This window comes from Gastrolobium bilobum, unplaced genomic scaffold (genome assembly GCF_033153095.1).
Source record: "Gastrolobium bilobum isolate Gb01-03AN ecotype WA unplaced genomic scaffold, APGP_CSIRO_Gbil_v1 utg18356, whole genome shotgun sequence".
Taxonomy (NCBI): domain Eukaryota; kingdom Viridiplantae; phylum Streptophyta; class Magnoliopsida; order Fabales; family Fabaceae; genus Gastrolobium; species Gastrolobium bilobum.
In genome coordinates this window covers 97,796-116,204 of record NW_026896303.1, presented here as the reverse complement: position 1 = coordinate 116,204, position 18,409 = coordinate 97,796, and the positions used below count along the sequence as shown (strand labels likewise).

The 18,409-nt window shown below is 34.4% G+C and overlaps 2 protein-coding genes across 3 annotated transcripts; both read left to right on the top strand.

Annotated features, from left to right (window-relative positions):
• The first annotated feature begins 6,012 nt into the window (after positions 1–6,012).
• Positions 6,013–8,221, top strand: LOC133298783 (uncharacterized). Its single transcript, XM_061498125.1, has 5 exons — positions 6,013–6,368; positions 6,507–6,752; positions 6,853–6,934; positions 7,548–7,762; positions 7,866–8,221. Exons 1-5 carry the CDS (start codon positions 6,121–6,123, stop codon positions 7,984–7,986), a joined length of 912 nt encoding a protein of 303 aa, XP_061354109.1. The 5' UTR covers positions 6,013–6,120; the 3' UTR covers positions 7,987–8,221.
• Positions 8,222–11,516: 3,295 nt separating this feature from the next.
• Positions 11,517–17,450, top strand: LOC133298780 (E3 ubiquitin-protein ligase SIS3). 2 transcript variants are annotated; one of them, XM_061498119.1, is made up of 10 exons: positions 11,517–11,747; positions 11,861–11,899; positions 12,106–12,172; positions 12,295–12,368; positions 13,275–13,413; positions 13,494–13,586; positions 13,865–13,930; positions 15,931–16,050; positions 16,341–16,454; positions 16,644–17,450. In XM_061498119.1, the coding sequence occupies exons 1-10, from the start codon at positions 11,719–11,721 to the stop codon at positions 17,043–17,045; spliced, it is 1,143 nt and encodes a 380-aa protein (XP_061354103.1). In that variant the 5' UTR covers positions 11,517–11,718; the 3' UTR covers positions 17,046–17,450. The 2 variants fall into 2 exon arrangements, with proteins under 2 accessions (XP_061354103.1, XP_061354104.1); XM_061498120.1 differs by lacking the exon at positions 11,517–11,747 and having other exon boundaries at positions 11,861–11,940; positions 12,295–13,413.
• The last annotated feature ends 959 nt before the right edge of the window (positions 17,451–18,409 follow it).

The following is an 18,409-nucleotide window of genomic DNA, read 5'->3' as shown; positions in this document are numbered from 1 at the left end:
TTTTTCTTTAATATATATATATATATATATATATGTAATATTTTTTAAACTAAATAATTTAGTGAACCTCTTCAATTAAAACACAAACACATGCGAATTTTGACTCGTCTTTGTACAGTGTTATAGTATCAGACTTGTTACGTCGTTCCCACTTTTCACCACCACATGCAAAACACGCTCTCCTAGTGCTACGGAGGCCTACGCAAGCGAGAAGCTTCCAACAATGATTTTTTCATCGTCAATGTAAATGGGCCAAGCACCCCCAACAATAGGGCCAAATCTATATCAGATCAGGTTAAACTTATTATATATAATTAAATAAAATGAACTTAACTATCAAAAAATAAAAAAATAAAAAATGAGCTTAAATTTTTAAAAAGTCTAATTAGAAAACGGATCACATTTTTTACATGATAGATCTATAAGCTTGCAGTCAGGCCTATAGTATATTATTTATTTTAAATAAAATAAATAAAATTATTATTTTAATAATTTTAAATAATAAAACTATTATTTTAATTATTTTTTAATTATTGAATGCCTAGCAGGCTTAAACAGACTAAAGGCTCATGCTAAGACTTTTACTTTTTAAATATAGAACAAACCATATTTATAATTTGAGCTTACACAAGTTAACAAACCAAACTAGACTAGACCGAAAGTATTTTACACAGCTCTCTAACCTATTTAAATCAAAACTCAGCCTATTAGAGCTAGTTTGGATACTCTCTTTTTTTAATCTAGAAACTACTTTTAAGCTAGAAGCTACTTTTAAGTTAAAGCTAACAAAAAGCTAAAATCTGTTTGGTGATTACATACAATTTTTTGTATAAAAGTGACTTAAAAACACACATTTCAAGAAAAGTCTCTCTCCATGGCTGTTCATTTAAAAAAAACACAATTCAATAAAAGTTGATAAGAGCTAGAGGAGCTTTTGGATTTTGGCTTTTGGCTTTTTTATTTATTATTAAAAAAAAGGTTTTCATTTTAAGAGTTTTTTTAAAAACCTGTTTGACCTAATTTCTACTTATAAGGAGAAGAGAAGCTAAAAATAAGAGGATCCAAACAGACACTTACGCCCCTAATCACTAGGTATATATATTACATGAGTTAGTTTGCAAGAGTAACCTAAAATTCAAACGTGTACATTGTTAGAGTATAATATAAATCATTAAAGAGGCTATATCTAACAGCTTAAGCTTTTGAGTTGAATTAGTTTTTTACATTGTTTCTGAGCCAAGTGAAAACGAGTCCAATCTGACTCTAGAGTCTTCATTGGTAATGGAATCAATACTGCTTTTTGGTTGGATAGCTGGGTGCCAAAGATTGGTAGACTAATTGATAGAGTCACCGGTTCTATACCCGATGAAGCTATCAATTGGAAGGTCTTAGATTGTGTTATCCAAGCAGGAACTTGGCATTGGAACATGTTTGATTAAATGTTGTCTCGATAAGATGTCAGAGTTATCGCCAGTGTGTGTCCTCTATCTAGCCTAAATGGTAATGACAAAGTTATGTGAAATCATTTACCTTTAAATACTTTTCCAATTAGCGCAGCTTACTAAAAAACATTATATTTTGATGATGAAAATGCAGAAAGTAAAGAGAAAGAACAACTCGGATGTAATGACCAGGAAGGAAATGATCTCCCCTCAACCATACAAAGCACAAAACCCCAAGTCAGAAAAGATCATCCCATTGAGAATGTGATAGGTGATATTACACAGGGAGTAACTACTAGAAGTTATTTTAAAAATATGTGTATTCATTCAGTTTTTGTGTCTCAAGTTGAGCCTAAGAACATTGAGGAGGCAATAATTGATGAGCATTGGGTAATGGCTATGCATGAAGAGCTAAGCCAATTTGAAAGGAACAATGTGTGAGAATTAGTTCCCAAACCCAACAGCCATCAAATTATTGGCACTAAATGGGTCTTTCGCAATAAACTTGATGAGAATGATATTATAGTCAGAAATAAGGCAAGGCTGGTTGCAAAAGGGTACAATCAAGAGGAAGGCATCGATTATGATGAGACCTTCACTCTTGTTGCATGCCTTGAAGCAATTAGGCTTTTGCTAGCATACGCACGCATACATAATTTCAAATTATTTCAAATGGATGTGAAAAACGCATTTCTAAATGGTTTCATACAAGAAGAAGTGTATGTAGGTCAGCCCCCTGGCTTTGAGAACCATACCTATCCTAACCATGTTTATAAGCTTAAAAAGGCTCTATATGGATTAAAACAGGCCCCTAGAGCATGGTATGATAGACTTAGTAAATTTGTTTTGTCAAATGATTTTAAAAGGGGTAAAGTTGACACTACACTGTTTATAAAAACCAAGCATGATCATACTTTGTTAGTCCAAATATATGTGGATGATATTATTTTTGGATCGACTAACATAAGTCTTTGTGAAGAATTTTCTAGTATTATGCAGAATGAGTTCGAGATGTCAATGATCGGAGAGCTTAATTTCTTCCTTGGACTGCAAATTAAACAAAAAGAAAATGGAATTTTCATTAGCCAAGTGAAGTATTGCAAATCACTCCTTAAAATGTTTGGGATGGAAAAAGCAAAACCCATAGACACTCCAATGAGCTCAAGTATGTCCTTGCACAAAGATGAGAATGGTAAAGCTGTTGAGGTAACATTATATCGTGGTATGATAGGGTCTTTACTATATCTCACAGCTTCTATGCCTGATATAATGTTTAGTGTTTGTTTGTGTGCTCGGTATCAATCAAATCCCAAGGAATCTCACTTGACTGCTGTCAAAAGGATTCTAAGGTATTTGGTAGGCACTTGCAATATGGGATTGTGGTATCCCAAAGGATTACCACCAAGTTTGGTTGGCTACTCTGATTCTGATTTTGCAGGATGCAAATTAGATAGAAAAAGCACAAGTGGAACTTGTCACTTGTTTGGGAACTCTCTAGTTTCCTGGTTTAGCAAGAAGCAGGTGAGTGTTGCACTCTCAACTGCTGAGGCAGAGTATGTGGCTGCTGCCTCATGTGTTGCACAAATCCTTTGGATGAAGCAACAGTTGCTAGACTATGGGTTAAATTTAGAGAAAGTCCCAATCTTGTGGGATAACACAAGTGCTATAAATCTAACCAAAAATCCTATAATGCACTCAAGGACTAAACACATAGACATTAGGCACCATTTTATTTGTGATCATGTTAATAATGGTGATGTTAGCATTGAATTCATTGAAACTACCAAGCAATTAGCTGACATCTTCACTAAACCTTTGCCTAGAGATAATTTTGTCAAACTTAGAATGGAACTAGGCTTGTATGATCCCATTGCATGACATTCACATGTGCATGTAATAACTTGTCATGATCTGCCATTATGTAGTCTTTTGTTAGCTGTATGATATTAAAATTCTGCTATGTTTAGCCCTGTTTTTTGATGTATGACAAAGGGGGAGAAGAAAAATGCATAGATTTAGGGGGAGTAGCTCATATTTTTTTATAGTACTAACTCCTATCTCAAATTAGTTGTCATCATCAAAAATGGGGAGAATGAAAAACATTATATTTTGATGATGAAAATTGAATTTGAAATAGTCCTCCACTTCTAGATCTTTATGTTAAATCACAGGATGACAAGTAAACTGCAGCAAGAAATACTCAAAGCAAGTTTCGAAGGTAGAGATATTTTTTTTTGGAGCCTTATGAATTTTAGTCAATAAAATTTATATCAAAAGCATGCCTAGGACTGCATTTCATACATAACATAGTGTGAAATTTAAAAGTAATAATAACAATGAGAAAAGAAAAGTTGAATTATTTTTTTTTTTTGGTAAAATGCTGAATTTTGGGTGCTAACTTGATAACTTTTTTTTTGTCTTTATTACCCTTATATCTTTTACCTGTGAATTATCTTTTACAGTTTATCACAGCCCTTCATTATTTTTTTGTTTAAACGGTCATGATCATTCTTTTAATATCAGGGGCTTTATAACTAAAATAAATCAAAAAAGAAAAAAAGAAAAAGAAAGAGCGAGAACCCTAAAGAAGCGATTGAGAGAAAAGAAACACTCTGAGCAAGAAGAAGATTATGAGCAAGAGAGAGAGTAAAAATTCATGAGAGCGTTCAAGTGATTCATCTCGAGATCCACATGAATCTTTCTCTGAATCAAGAGAAATAGGAGAAGTTTGAAAGCGATCAACCTTGCGACATAGTGATGGCATCAAGATCAGGATTCACGCGAAGCGGGCAAATCAAGTGACGATCTGTTTTCTTTTTCTTAAAGATTTGTTTTGAGGCAGGTTGATTCAGACAAGGAAGGATATTTCTTTTGAAAATAAATCTGAATCAATCATTGTCATATGTTTGATCGCTTCAAGCTCCCAGGTGAAATCTAATCAAATCGTTTGAAAAATACTAACCTGCTTGTTTTTTTTGAGAAATTTATGAAAGTCAAGTGTTTACATACTGCCACTATACTTGATTAATTCTGAATAGTATTGTTATTTTTTTTGTTTTAATCAAAGTTATAAACCGGTGTAAGCAAACCAAGTTGGCACTTGGTGTAGTTGTTTTTTTGTAATCGTAAAATTGCAGAAAAACTAGATAACCCTATTCACCCCCTCTAGGGTTATTTCCAGCTTCTCACTTACATTCTTGGTAGCCACTTGGATAATACTTACAACATTTTGTCCCATTCCCCTGTTGATAATGCTAATAATAGTTGGTCTGTGATCTGGAAATGGGAAGGTCCCCAAAGAGTTAAGACTTTTCTTTGGCTTCTTTTTGGTGAAAACTTACTCACAAATACTGAAAGAATTAGAAGACATATGAGTGATTTTGCTTTTTGTCATAGATGTCAGGATCTTATGGAAAATTGTTTCCACATTTTTCAAGATTGCCCGCGGACCAAACAAGTGTGGAAAACTTAGCTCAATGGTAATGTTTTAGATTTTTTTTTCTTTAACAGTGACATAAGAAGATGGATGGAAGATAATCTCAAGTGGAAAACATAAGAGCCCGCTGAAGGCACCCCCAAGGGAGGTAGGTAATGCCTTCAGAGAACACTATCCCTCACCTCTATGCATAAGCGGCCATTGTACACTAACAATGACTGCTATACGTCTTGCCCAAGCAAGACTAGGTTATGATGGAGAAGAGTTTTGGTACTCCAGGAGCATCAAATTTTAAGTGGTCCAAACCAATAAAAATGTGACAACTAATCAAGTGAGAGGATAGAGAAAAGAGAATTTTTTTTATACAAGTGTCAATCTCTCAATGGAAGAAGCACATGAGGGCATGACCACAAAAATATTTCTCGTTATGATGGCTCACCTGTCCCATCCTCCCTTACCTCAACCTTCCACAAAGAAGGTCAAACCCAACCTATAAATATCCCATCTCATCCACAAATATACACATACTATTACTTCTAAGTTGTTACTCTATTCATTTGGAGAGTCACCATAGCCACTAAACACCGTCCCCCACCATTGTTGCACAACACTTGGAAAGCTCCGTAAAAGCCTTGATTTATACCATTATCATTAAGAGCACCCTAGATCAATATTTACCCGATTTTCTTGATCATCGGACAATTCAATCGTCAAACAACAACTTTATTTTTTAACTTTATTTTAAAAATAATTTTTAACTTAAGAAAAGAAATAGCTGTCAAACCCAGGGGAACTTGAGCCTAACCGCAGCGGAGAAAAACCGTTTATTAAAACTTAGGCTCCACTGTCGTTTATTAAATTATTTTAGGGAAAAATGTGTGTCATTTTAAAGAATGTAAAGTTGTGTCATTTTAAGAGAGAGAAAGAGATAGATAAAGGAGGAGAGAGAGTTGACAAAAAAAAAATGAAGGTGTGAGTCTCACCTCTTTGTAAGAGTGAAAAGATATAAGTTCTGTCATTTAAAAAGATAAACACTTTTCTCATTGTTTTAATTTATCAAGAGAAAAAAAAAGTTTTAAAGTATCGGATGAACGATTATAGTACATTTAGTATCTTTGTGTGTGTGTGTTTTTTTTTTTGGACCAAAACGCACTTCATGTTTAGTCGTTTGCAGGATGTTGCTGATATGCTGATATTGATAAGGTTGCAAACATCCGCCATTAAAACGCATACAGTAAGAAAATGTTGGCACCAAATTGCACGACTGAAACCCTTTTTCTTTCTCTGCCACAACCACAACCACAACCATCGTCGTCTCTTCCTCCGAAGCACGTCAACAACCTACTCTGTCGCCGCAACATCCTCAGTACCACGGCACTCACCATCTCCTTCAATTTCAATGTCCATTTTACGACCTCAGTGCCCATATCAGAGCCGGTAGCCGGTGCTAGCGGCCTCTTCCAGATGCCCCCACCTCGCCTGACCAACCGGTAATCCCGTAAACTCTGCCATTCTCGAACGGGTTGTGACCACTTGTGGTGGTGTAAGAGAGTTATAAATAATATATAGCTTAGTTTGATGAAGCCTTGTTGTTAACTATTGTTGGTGTTGGTGGTGCGTGTGGGAAGGTACTTTTTGGTGAGAGCTGGTGAGTCAGAGTTCGAGAGCATGGGAGTGATCAACACTAACCCAGTGGCAAAGACTTCTATGGATAGCGGTTTATCTGAAAGAGGGAAGAAGCAGTCTCTAAGAGCAGCTTTTGATTTAAAAGAAATGGGTGCTTGTGATAACAGCTGTTGGATATGGCCTGCTATTACTCAGAGAGCTTACCAAACTGCTGAGATTATTGCTTCTGTTAATGGAGTTACTCGAAGGTTTGCTTTTTGTCTTTTCAACTTACAACATATGATTTTGATTATCAAGACCAATTAGCACAGTAATTATTTCCATACTTGTTAATTTCTTTTATTTCAGTTATATAGTCCCAGAATATAGCTTTTTGGATGCCCGTGGATTAGGTGCTTACGAAGGAAAAAATTTGGAATCTGTTTCACAAGTAGGATTTCACCTTGTGCTGTTTTCTTTAAGACTTACGCTATATTTTATAGCATAGCAGAATTGCATTTATTTTTTGTTTATAGTTTAATTTTGATGTGATATAAGTTCATTACTCTATTACACTAGAGTCCACTTATTTGTTGACACACGAACACAGATGTGATAATATATTATCAAATGATTATAGTAAAAAAACTGCTAGAGATATGAAATCATTAATATAGTCTTAAGATTTTGAGTTGAATTAGTTTTTTGTATGGTATTAGAGTTAGAGTGACCAAATGGTCAGGAGTTCGATACTGATTGCCTCCACTTTGTGGTAGAATTAAGTAAGTACAAAGTAAACCAAAAAAATGTACGATATCCACGCTTTAAAAAATCCAAATGGCTCTTGCGGGAGGGAGTATGTTAAAGAAATATAAAATCATTAATGTAGCCTCACCCATAGTTTTAAGGTCTTGGGTTCGATTGGTTCTTTATAAAAACATTTGAACTAAAGTCCTATCTTTTTGTCACTACTTACGTTGTTCACCGTTGTTCCTAACTAAGGGGGATTTGCATAATGATGTTAAGAATGTATCTAAGCGTGGGGAATGTTTCAAATGATCCAGGTATATGCATCAGATGGGATATCTCCGAACATTAAACCTCCTCCCTTTGATGACGGAACTCCAAATGAGAGTGTTGCAGATGTTTTTGTTCGTGTAACACAACTCATGTCAATTCTTGAAACTCAGTACTCTGGTGACACAGTTGTTATTGTCTCGCCAGATTCTGACAACTTGACAATCCTTCAGGCTGGTTTGATAGGACTCGACCTGCGAAAGTAACTGCATAGTCTTTCAATTTGGAAATTAAGGTTTTGATTTTGGTTACTTGGTTTTACATCACTTTTTTGTTACTTTGCTTCCTTGTCTCTTAAATTTCAGGCACAGGGATCTGTCTTTCGAACCAGGTGAAGTTCGTTTTGTTGATACCAATGACATTCCCACTTACAAGCAGCCTGCATCTGCTCTATATAAATGTTTGAACCCACCAAATTGTAACTAACTATTTTCTTTGGTTTGAGTTATAGCAGGAAAGTGGATATTGATGAGTAGTTCAAGTTGTCTGCATCTTCTGTTTGATAATATCTTCTTAATTATACTGATAAAAACTTAAGATAATTAGATGAATGTGAGTTTATACATGTAAGTACTAGTCTGATAATCAATTTGAGTTTTGTGAGAGATGATTTGGCTACCCTTGTCGTGTATTATGAATTAATTATCCAAGATTCCTTTTAACACCATTAGGAATTGGGTTTTTCTGTCCATTTTGGACCTGTTAAAGATACCACATCGGAGATGCTTTCTATGTACATTGAATGAGCACTTCTCTCAAATCTAACTTTACATTTTTGCAATCTGAACCCAATTATATTGAGCTATTGGAGATGCTCCATGGAAGCCATCGAAGGAGCAGTGACAACTGTCAACAATATCTGAGTCGGGCCCCAAAAATGAAATCTCCATTTCTCTAAGATTGTGCTACAATTTGTAGCTATCATTAGTACTAGAGTACACATAATATATTCACTTATTGGCGATCCATAGGTGTTGTTCAATGACATGCTGATGTGAATGGTGTTACCAAAAAGGAAATTCAAACTTGGAAATTTGATGAAATTCTATATAAAAAGTTCAGGTCACTAATGAGGTTCCTTATAAATGTTTCAATGTAAAGAAAAGAGTTAAAATCATAATAGGATCCACTAGCACCAACCCTCAAAAGCTGAATGAGCACACTAAAATGAAAGGAAGCAAGGACTTCATCATTATGACAAACAATACAATATTAGGTTTAAATGCTCTTTTGTCTTTTCAAACTCAAATAAGAAAATAAGGATCTATTTGTCTGTCATTACTCATTACAACATGTAACATAGACCTGCAAAGTGTAGCATAATTTCTAGTGGTGCAAAAAAATAAAATAAAAAATGAGAAGACTTATTTTGGTTCTATTTATATAAGTTCTCCACCACAAAGCAAATGAAGAATCTCATTCAGTTGCTCTAGGAATTATGAGATGCAAACTCAATGTGAGACATATTCAGAAAGGTGCTAAAGAAAGGGAAAAATAAGGGCACAAAAATGCACAATCAAATTAGTATTTCTTTCGGAAAATAGGGAGGAGGTGTTGTCAGAACTTGAATGACCAACTAAGGAGACAAAATCAACTCACTGTTATCTAATATATTTAAATCAGAAAATAACTTTTAAAAAATCACCCACTTGTAAAACTAACCACAATATATGTAATGAGAGATCTCCCACATCTATCAACTTTAGCATCACTTTCGACGAGTTTCCCATGGGTGTAGCAATCAATTTGAATTTTTTTCATTCCGTCTTGAATTTTTCTGTTATGAATCTTTCACAAATAATGAGTGTATTTTTGTACCATGAATCCGTCGTGGATTTTTTTGTTCTTTTCTTCCAAATGTTATTGCTGCGTATCAAAATTCATATTAGAATCTTTTGCTTTACTTCATCCTGGTAGGTTCATTTAATCTTTTTAACATATAAAAAAAATCTATCATAATTAATCATGTTATAGGCACCCAAAGTGGTTTGTCTAACAGGGACAAAATTTTTAGGAAAAAAAAATCAATTTCTAATGATATTAAAGATGAATTTAGATGAAATAAAAGAAAATAATAGGGGTTAAATGATTTTGGAGGAAATAACGTAATTTTTGTTTAACTTTTCCCAATAATTAATTAAACTCATACTCAAATACTGACATGAAATGATATATTAAAAGTCCACTTATAAGTCTTTCACTATGAAAAAAGACATCTTCTAAAAGGTTCCTCGAGTCAACAAAGATTGCCCAGTAATTTCTATAATCCCTATGTAAAACTTATCTCAAATCACCTACACAACAATCAATTAAAAGACTTTATTACTTCACCACTTGCAGGAAGCAATCACGGGTATCCTCCAAAGCTTGCCACCACATTATAAATACAAATGTACTAAATATAAACTGTACATCTTCTTTTATATAAATAAAATTGTTTATATAAAATTTGACTTGAACGTCGGAGTGTCTGACAAACTATATCTCTCACATTGTTTCAATGAAAACTCGTGGATTTAGACTACATCAAAAACACTTGTAGAAGAAGATTATCAATTACGACCAGCCTAGGTAAAACTGGTTTTGATCAAATCCAAAAACAATCATTCATCACATAAGTAAAATAATTAAATTTAATTAATAATGCAAAAAATATTTACTGAAATTGTTACATATTTTATCAATAATAATATTTATTAGATATGGTTCAAATGTATAAATTAAATACTATTTTTTATTAACCCTTTATATTATTAAATTCATTTATAAATTCAAGTAAAATGACATTAATATTACATCAACATTTTCACTCTAATTGTTTTCTGTAAAAATAATCTCTAATATTATCAATATTGGATACAGCTTATTAAATTTTTCTCTAAGGTGTGTTTGGTGTGATGTATAAGGCCTGATAGTATAAGCTTATATTATACGTTATGATATTCTTAGTTGTTTGGTGTGACCATTGTACGTATAAGCTTATACGACAGGATCCCTTTATACATCATAATGATGTATAACTTAATCAGGCCTAGGATGATAAGATTAGGCCTGATAAGGGGTTGATGTATTAACCAATGCAATTCTCAAGAATTAATATATTTTTAATATTGGTATATTAAAATAAAAAATAATTTTTCAATATATAATTTTTTAAAATATTGGAGATTTTTATTTTTATAAAAATTAATATATTTTTTGGACATGATCTACATATTTCTATAAAAAATAATATCATCTGATATATTTGAAAGAATTATGTAAATTCATTATTAAAAGGTATTTTTGACAAAAAAATTTTTTAACCTATCTATCAAACATTGGATGATATTATCTTATTCAATATCATGCCAAACGTTAGATAGTATTAAAATTTAATCAAGTCTTATACAATCATATCTTATACTATGAGATCTTATATTATCAGGTCTTATCCTATACTATATACCAAATATGCCCTAAATGCAGTGCTTCATGAACGAGTATTAGTCGGTTGTTTTTCTTTTTGTAAATAAAGGTCTAAACTTTAGTATACGATAAGAGAAAGCAAATTAAAACAAAAACAAAGTCATTTAAGTAAAATTCGATGTACAAATGAAGTATTTCTCTAAAAATGAAGGATATGTTACGGCAAATGGAATTGACATGTTGATGTTTCGCCTCAAAATTGAAAACCAAAACAAAAGAAGAAAAAGAAGAAAAAGAAAAAAAAGAAACGAAAAGAAAAAGGAAGAAGTTATAGCCACAGTCGTACAAAGTAAAACCAAAGTTAGTGACACTTTTTGAGTTTTAACGCAAACCAAACAAACCATTAAAATAGAAATGAAGTCAATGTTATTGGCGGTGCGGTGCTTGTTTTTGTGTTTTGTTAGTTCATCTTCTCGCACCTGACACACACACACACACACTCGTGTTACTGGGTTCTTCTTTTTTTCTAATCCTAATCCTCTGAGTCATTTTGCGCTTTCCCCCCCCCCCCCCCCCCTTTTTTTTTGGCTGTTCCTATTCCTTAACTCCATTTTTTTACGAAACATCTCACTCCGATTCAGATTTCCCTCATTCTCTCTCTCTCCGATTCATGCATTTACCACTGCTCAAGGGACCATCCTTCAATACGACGCCGCTTCTTTATTTTAGGGTTTCGCTTAATCAAATTCCATGGCTATCAGAGGCGTTGATTTCAAATGGTTAGTTCTCTCTCTCTCTCTCCTCTCTATATCTATTGTATATTCATGGGTCTGATTGCAAGATCGCCTTTTGTATTATCCAATTTTGATTGAATGTAACTCGCTCCTTGCAGGTACGATGGGTTTTTCTTGTCCATGCTCGCCACTAGCGTGTATCCTTTAACAACTCAGCTTCTGGGTTTTTCTAAATTTGGTATCATTCTGCATTTTCTCGGAATCAATGTTTTGAGAAATATTAAGAATTAAAAAAATAAAAATAAAACGAAATTTCTGCTACCCAATGTACGCACTTCAGCACATAAGTCATCAGATTATATGAAATGTGTGTTCATGTATTCCTTAACCATTTGACTTGTAGAGTTATTGTCGCAATTAATTGGAAGCGGTATCGTACTTGTACTTACCCGTTGCACATATGGATCATGGTGGGTTCCTTTCCTTGTATTATTTTATTCCTTTTGAAATCGCTATGTATGTTTATTTTCTTCATAAGATAAGGTTGTCCCGCAAATTATCCCTTTTATTATTTTCTTTCACTGGTGTTCAGGTTGACTACACTTCTGTGTTTGTTTTCCGGCTCTTGATGTTTGTTGATAATGGGCTTGCTGCGGGAATGGGTTTGTAAGGCCTTCTATTCTTAACCTGCGTTTTGTAACTAAGATTCCTTTATACATGATGATCACAGAGCATGTTGATATTGTTGATGGCATCAATCTACATGAAACTAATGTGCTTGTGTTAGCATAGTACGGATAACACTAATCCGAACATGACAGAAATTTGCTGCGGCAGGCTAGTCATTTGCCTGAGTTACACAGTGCAGCTGTACCTGGAATGGGTGACATAGCTCAAGGTTAAAAGTTAAAATAGCACTATGGAAGAGAAGGACATAAAAGTTTATGGAATGTATGAATGTACTATGGTTAATATGGCCGGTGGTTTTATGAGTTTTTTATTTTTTTTTACTTTTTTTCATATGTGAAATTCTCACTTAGTTTCTCTTGAGCATTTAGGTGAAAAATCATATATAGTCATTTTGCTTTCATGGCTGATTTCTTTGTATAGGAAGGGGTGAGAAAATAAGGGAAAACAAGAGAAAATGAAAGAAACTGTATTGAAACATTATTGAGAACAATGATTACAACATTGGTTGCAGTTCTAAGAGAAAAACCTACAATATATAGATGTACCAGAAGCTTGTGTTACAAGCTGAAACCGAGACTAACTGATCTAAGATTCAGTTGTAAACTACAACAGAAATTACAACTGAATGCCACGTAGGTATAACAGAATTTAGGGATTAGCCTAGTCACTATAGGTCTGCAGTACTGAAGTACTGCTCCATATGTTGACCCAAGTACATTATTCTATTACTTTGATTCATAACATTAAACTCAACTAAAGTGGTTCTGAATTTTTGTGTTGCATCAAATAAATGAAGTCAAATAATGTTTTAATTCATCAAATCCCAGTACTAATTCAATCTCACCTTTATCCCTCCTCTCCCTTCCTTTTCTATGCTTCTAGAGATTTTGGGCGGCAGCAGAGATATGCTCGTTTCTGTGGAAGAGTAGTAGTCCTTTCAATCCTTGTGTTGCTTCTCTATCCATTTCTTTGGGCTTGGACTATAACTGGTACCCTGTGGTTCAGCAGTGCCAAGAACTGTGTATGTTTTGATTTTGTTTAATCTTCAGTGTTACTCTTGTAAACAAGCTTATGTTGCATAATGCAAATAATTACCTGCAGCTGCCTGAAAATGGTCAGAAGTGGGGCTTCCTCATCTGGTTAATTTTTAGCTACTGTGGACTCCTTTGCATTGCTTGCATGTCACTGGGGAAGGTTAGTAGTGCTCTACTGTTACTCATTATATGTTTCTTTGACTTGCTTTTGCAAAATCTCTTTTTTGTTCTGCTTGCAACTGTTGAAGGTCGGTGATTCTCTATTTTTACTCATTAGATGTTTCAATGACTTGTTTCCATGTTTTTGTTCTGCTTGTCATGGTGTTTTTGTTTCTGAACAACCTATCATCTTCGAATATCTACAGAATAACATTCTTCTTCATTGTTTCTTTTCTAGATTGGTGCTGTACTCATTTTGGTTTGTTTAACTTTTTACAGTGGTTGACGCGAAGACAAGCACACTTATTGCGTGCCCAACAGGGCATCCCTGTATCTGAATATGGGGTAAGCGTTACCTTTACTGATACATATGTTACCATGTTAGTTTTATTGTCGTGGAAGCTCCATCTTTTGACAGCATGACACTGCTGTTTGGCATCAAATAGGAGTATTTCTAAACGTTTTTGTGAATGACATGAATTCCCCCCCCCCCTCCCCCTATTTTTTCCCTTCTGCGAGGAAATGGAGTAAGGTGCAATATATTTAGGGCTCGTTTGATGAACATGATAGGATAAGGATGGATAGGATAAGGGCTTAATAAGCTCATATCCTATCCTAGGTTTGATGCACACTAGATAAGCAGTTTGATATGATTATGTTATCCTATCTTGTGTTTGAAGGGAACTAGATAGTGTGGGGATATGATATAAATAGACAAAAATATCCTTTATAACATGATGTCATATAATTTTTTTCAAATTAATTTTTAAATTTTTGTTCTTAAAAATATAAAAGTTGTAATTTTAATAAAATATATAAAATAGCTTATAAAATTTTCCAAAATAAAAAAATTATATCTTTAGCAATTAAATTTTTAAAATGTTTTCAATTGATTGTCAATTTTTATGTGTGTAACAGTATTTGGATAAAATTAGAGATTTGTTGTTTGGTTAAAATTAATGATTTTTTTTCAAGCATGCATTGAGTTGTGGTGGTGACGGTGGTGGCTAGCCAGTGGCAATGGTTGTGGCTGGTGGCAACGGTGGCAAGGCAGATTATTGTGTTCTTAGGGAAGCTTAAGGAGACGGGGGTTTAATTTTAGAAGAATGAGCTAACACTCCTCCTAACAGGATAAGCTTATTATATCCTCTTGATTCACCAAATAATGGATAAGAGCAGGATATGATAGCTTATCCTATCATACCTATGCTATTCTGTCCACCAAACGAGCCCTAAGTTTTATCTTGAAGTCATAGTGCAGACAATTATTTGTCAAAATTTGGGATAACTTGTAATCTGGCATGGTATTGAAGCTAGCTCATCAGCTGGTGCAATCCTTTCTGATACTGTACTATAGGCATATGACAGTTTGAGTCTGTTGCTTTATTTTCATTTTAGTCTTTTTTTGATTTTATGAATAAAAGAAAAGGATAGAAACTGGGAGAAAGAGAAAGAAAGGGAAAGAAATTGTGGCTTAAGATTTCTTGATATTTATTGATTTACTGTTCTGAACAACAGAACTAGTATTTATAGAGATACAACAATCTTGCAGAGCAAGCTGCACCAGACCTTATTAGCTAACTGAATAATCAGTTGTTTGTTACAACTAAATGTAATTGAATGCCACGTAGGCCTAACAGAAAGTTACATGAGTATACCCAACCTACTCTAGGGGTTGCAGTACATTAGTACTGCACTATCTAATATAGGCAAACTTCAGCCAATGTAGTACACGAGTATTTAATATACTCTAATAATGAACCATTTCAAAGTTTTCATTTTATGAAATCAAACTAATCTCCCAATTATGTACTCAGCAAACTGTCCTGTTGGAGACTGCTTAATAACATAATAGATTATTTTGTTTTATGTGAATTTTTGAGATTACATAATGAATGCTCTTTTCTTTCAGTGTCAGCTTTATGGTTGGCTGTTCTGTTGGTTGTCCTTGTATAAAAATGTTCTGATGCACACTGTTACTGAAACACAGTCCCTTGTATGTGGTTAAAAAATTGCATACGTTTTTGTCCTCTTTTCTCCTACCAAAAAAAAAGTTGCATCCACCGGTATCTTGAATAGAATGAATATCATCTCCCACTTTTGTGGGATTCCCAGAAAGTTACAAAGAAAGTAATGTTATCGAGCTCGTACTGCTGGGTTCTTTCTGGAGGCAATATGATTAATCTAATGCTGTCTCTTCATTTCAAAGATTTGCATGTATGGGGTTGATTGAAGTATGTAGGGGTAATCATGTTGTTAGCAATCTAAATGTATATTCATTTCTGTTTGATTTTCTATACTTGACAAATATTAGATGATAACAGTTGCTATTTTCATTTTGTTAGATTCTGGTTGATATGATCCGAGTGCCTGATTGGGCATTTGAAGCTGCTGGTCAAGAAGCAAGGGGCATGGGCCAAGATGCTGCTGCATATCATCCAGGACTTTACCTAACTCCAGCTCAGGTGGTTTTAGCTGATGTTTCTAGACTTGTTTTCATATTAGAACTCATGTAAAGCAGCAGATATGTTATTCTTTGTCAAGCAGAGTGAACTTTATTGTTACATACATCAGTTAATGAATATATTGCTTGAATTTTCTCATGAATTAGTTATACCATTCTCTTCAGTGTTTTTGTACAACGTGTTTATTATTATTATGTCATATATTTATCTCTCTTATCGAAATTCCTTTTGTACATTTATTGTTCAGTTTCACTGCTGATAGTTGGGTTTCTTGTCTGGGTTGGACGCAGAGAGAAGCAGTTGAAGCTTTAATTCAGGAACTCCCAAAGTTCAGGTTAAAGGCTGTTCCAACTGATTGCAGTGAATGCCCCATCTGCTTAGAAGAGTTCTATGTAGGGAATGAGGTATACTCTTTCCTAATTAAGGGTCCAAAACAGGTCATACCGTGTGCTGTTTGCTATCTATTGCTGGAAAACATGCTTTTTGTTTGACCTCGTGATTTGTTGGAGCCCTGCACTTTTAAGAAAGTTGAAAATGCAATTGTGTATCATAAAGAGCAATTGAAAATAAGTTTCTAACTTACTGTCATGCAGGTCCGTGGCCTACCTTGCGCTCACAATTTTCATGTTGAATGCATTGATGAGTGGCTTAGGCTGAATGTGAAATGTCCTCGGTGCCGTTGCTCAGTATTTCCAAATCTTGATCTTAGTGCTCTGTCCAATCTCCGTGCTGATTCCGAACGATCTTCTGCTAGTGTTGTGACAACAACCAGATACGTGAGAGGCCAACCATCTAGTCAAAGTTATCGGTTAAGATTACAAGGTCTTCTCCGCCCAGTGCGTGCTGGAATTGCAGGGCCAGTTGGTGACACGGATAATGCTTTGGAAAATGCTGAGAACGGTGTTGTACCTATTGTGATTCGAAATGCATCAACTGGAGACCAGGTCTCTTCTGTGGAATGCATGCCTGTCAGTGTTTCCTCTGCACAAAGTTAGACTATATAGTTTCTGAACTGCTGTTATATTTCTAACCCATTCTGGAGAAGGCGAAGGACGCATATCCATATCTGGCGTGTGTATAAATGGTCCACATTCTAACAAGAAATTATCATGATTGATCCATAAAGAAATGGGTCAGTTTCTTTTCGGAGACATCTCGGAGTAGTAGGACTTGGAAAATGAATATTACCTTTTTGCTTAACATAGATTAGAGCCACAGATGTGTAATAGTCTTTTATATTTAGTAATGTAAAGAGAGTTTAAAATTCTATTTCTATGTTGAATTTTGCATTTGCCTTTTACCTTCTTACTCGGGGTAAGATTTTCGTTCACTTTTATTGGGGAGCGGGGTGACATTGGGTTGTGTACATCACAATAGAAATTATATACATTTTTGTGTGGCATGGTGCTATATAACTTTGTGTCGTTTTTCTTGTATATAATTGAGCATATTGACTTACTGTTGCATTGAATCAGTGATCAGTTTGGGACGTGGGACATATTTTGCGTCAGGGATTGGATAGCTCTTTTTTCCACCTTCCCATCCCAAAAGCTCTAACTAATGCTGACTATAGAAGGAATTTTAGATTTTTAGCTGTGGGTGGTTCTTGATATTTCAAAATTGACATCCTTAAAACTGTGTATCACGCAGGGATGAAATTCAGGTAAAGACATACCAAGTATGATGTCGAATTTGGCAAAAAAATTGTAAATATTATTAATTTCAATAAGAAATTACGAAAATGTAGCAGTTTTGAATCAATTTATGGATTTATAGAAATAAGTCGCATCTAAAAGGGGGCGGGACGGGTCTTACCTATTTTTGGGTGGGGCTGGATCGCCCCTCATTTTGGGTGCGATTCATCCAGTAATGACATGCGACACAAATTTTTTAATAGTTTTGCTGTAAAACTTTGAAAGACTATAAATTTTGACTCATTTAAGGGGATTTGGTAAAAAAAAATTCAATTTTTTTTTTGAATTTGCAACAATGGTGCCATCACAAAAACATTTTGAGCCTATTTGGATATACTTCTCCCTTTGCAAAAGCTGCTTTTAGAATTTTTTAGGTGTTTGGATGATAGCTTTAAAAAAAACAAAAGTTAGTAAAAAAGTCAAAATCTTACCCCTTAGTTCCTTCCCTCCTTGTTTCCATCTTCGTTTCTATCTTCAAGTTCAGAGCACTTTCACTTTACATCATAGGCAGTTTACACAACCCACACAACTCCAAATACAAAGGAATTGAATGGTTCCAAAAACTATGGAACCGCCAAATCCGAATTTGAGACTGCCAATATCTCCTCCCATCAAAATATCTCTCATTTTCCCAGCATCCAAACGAAACCCATTCAAGAGTGAAG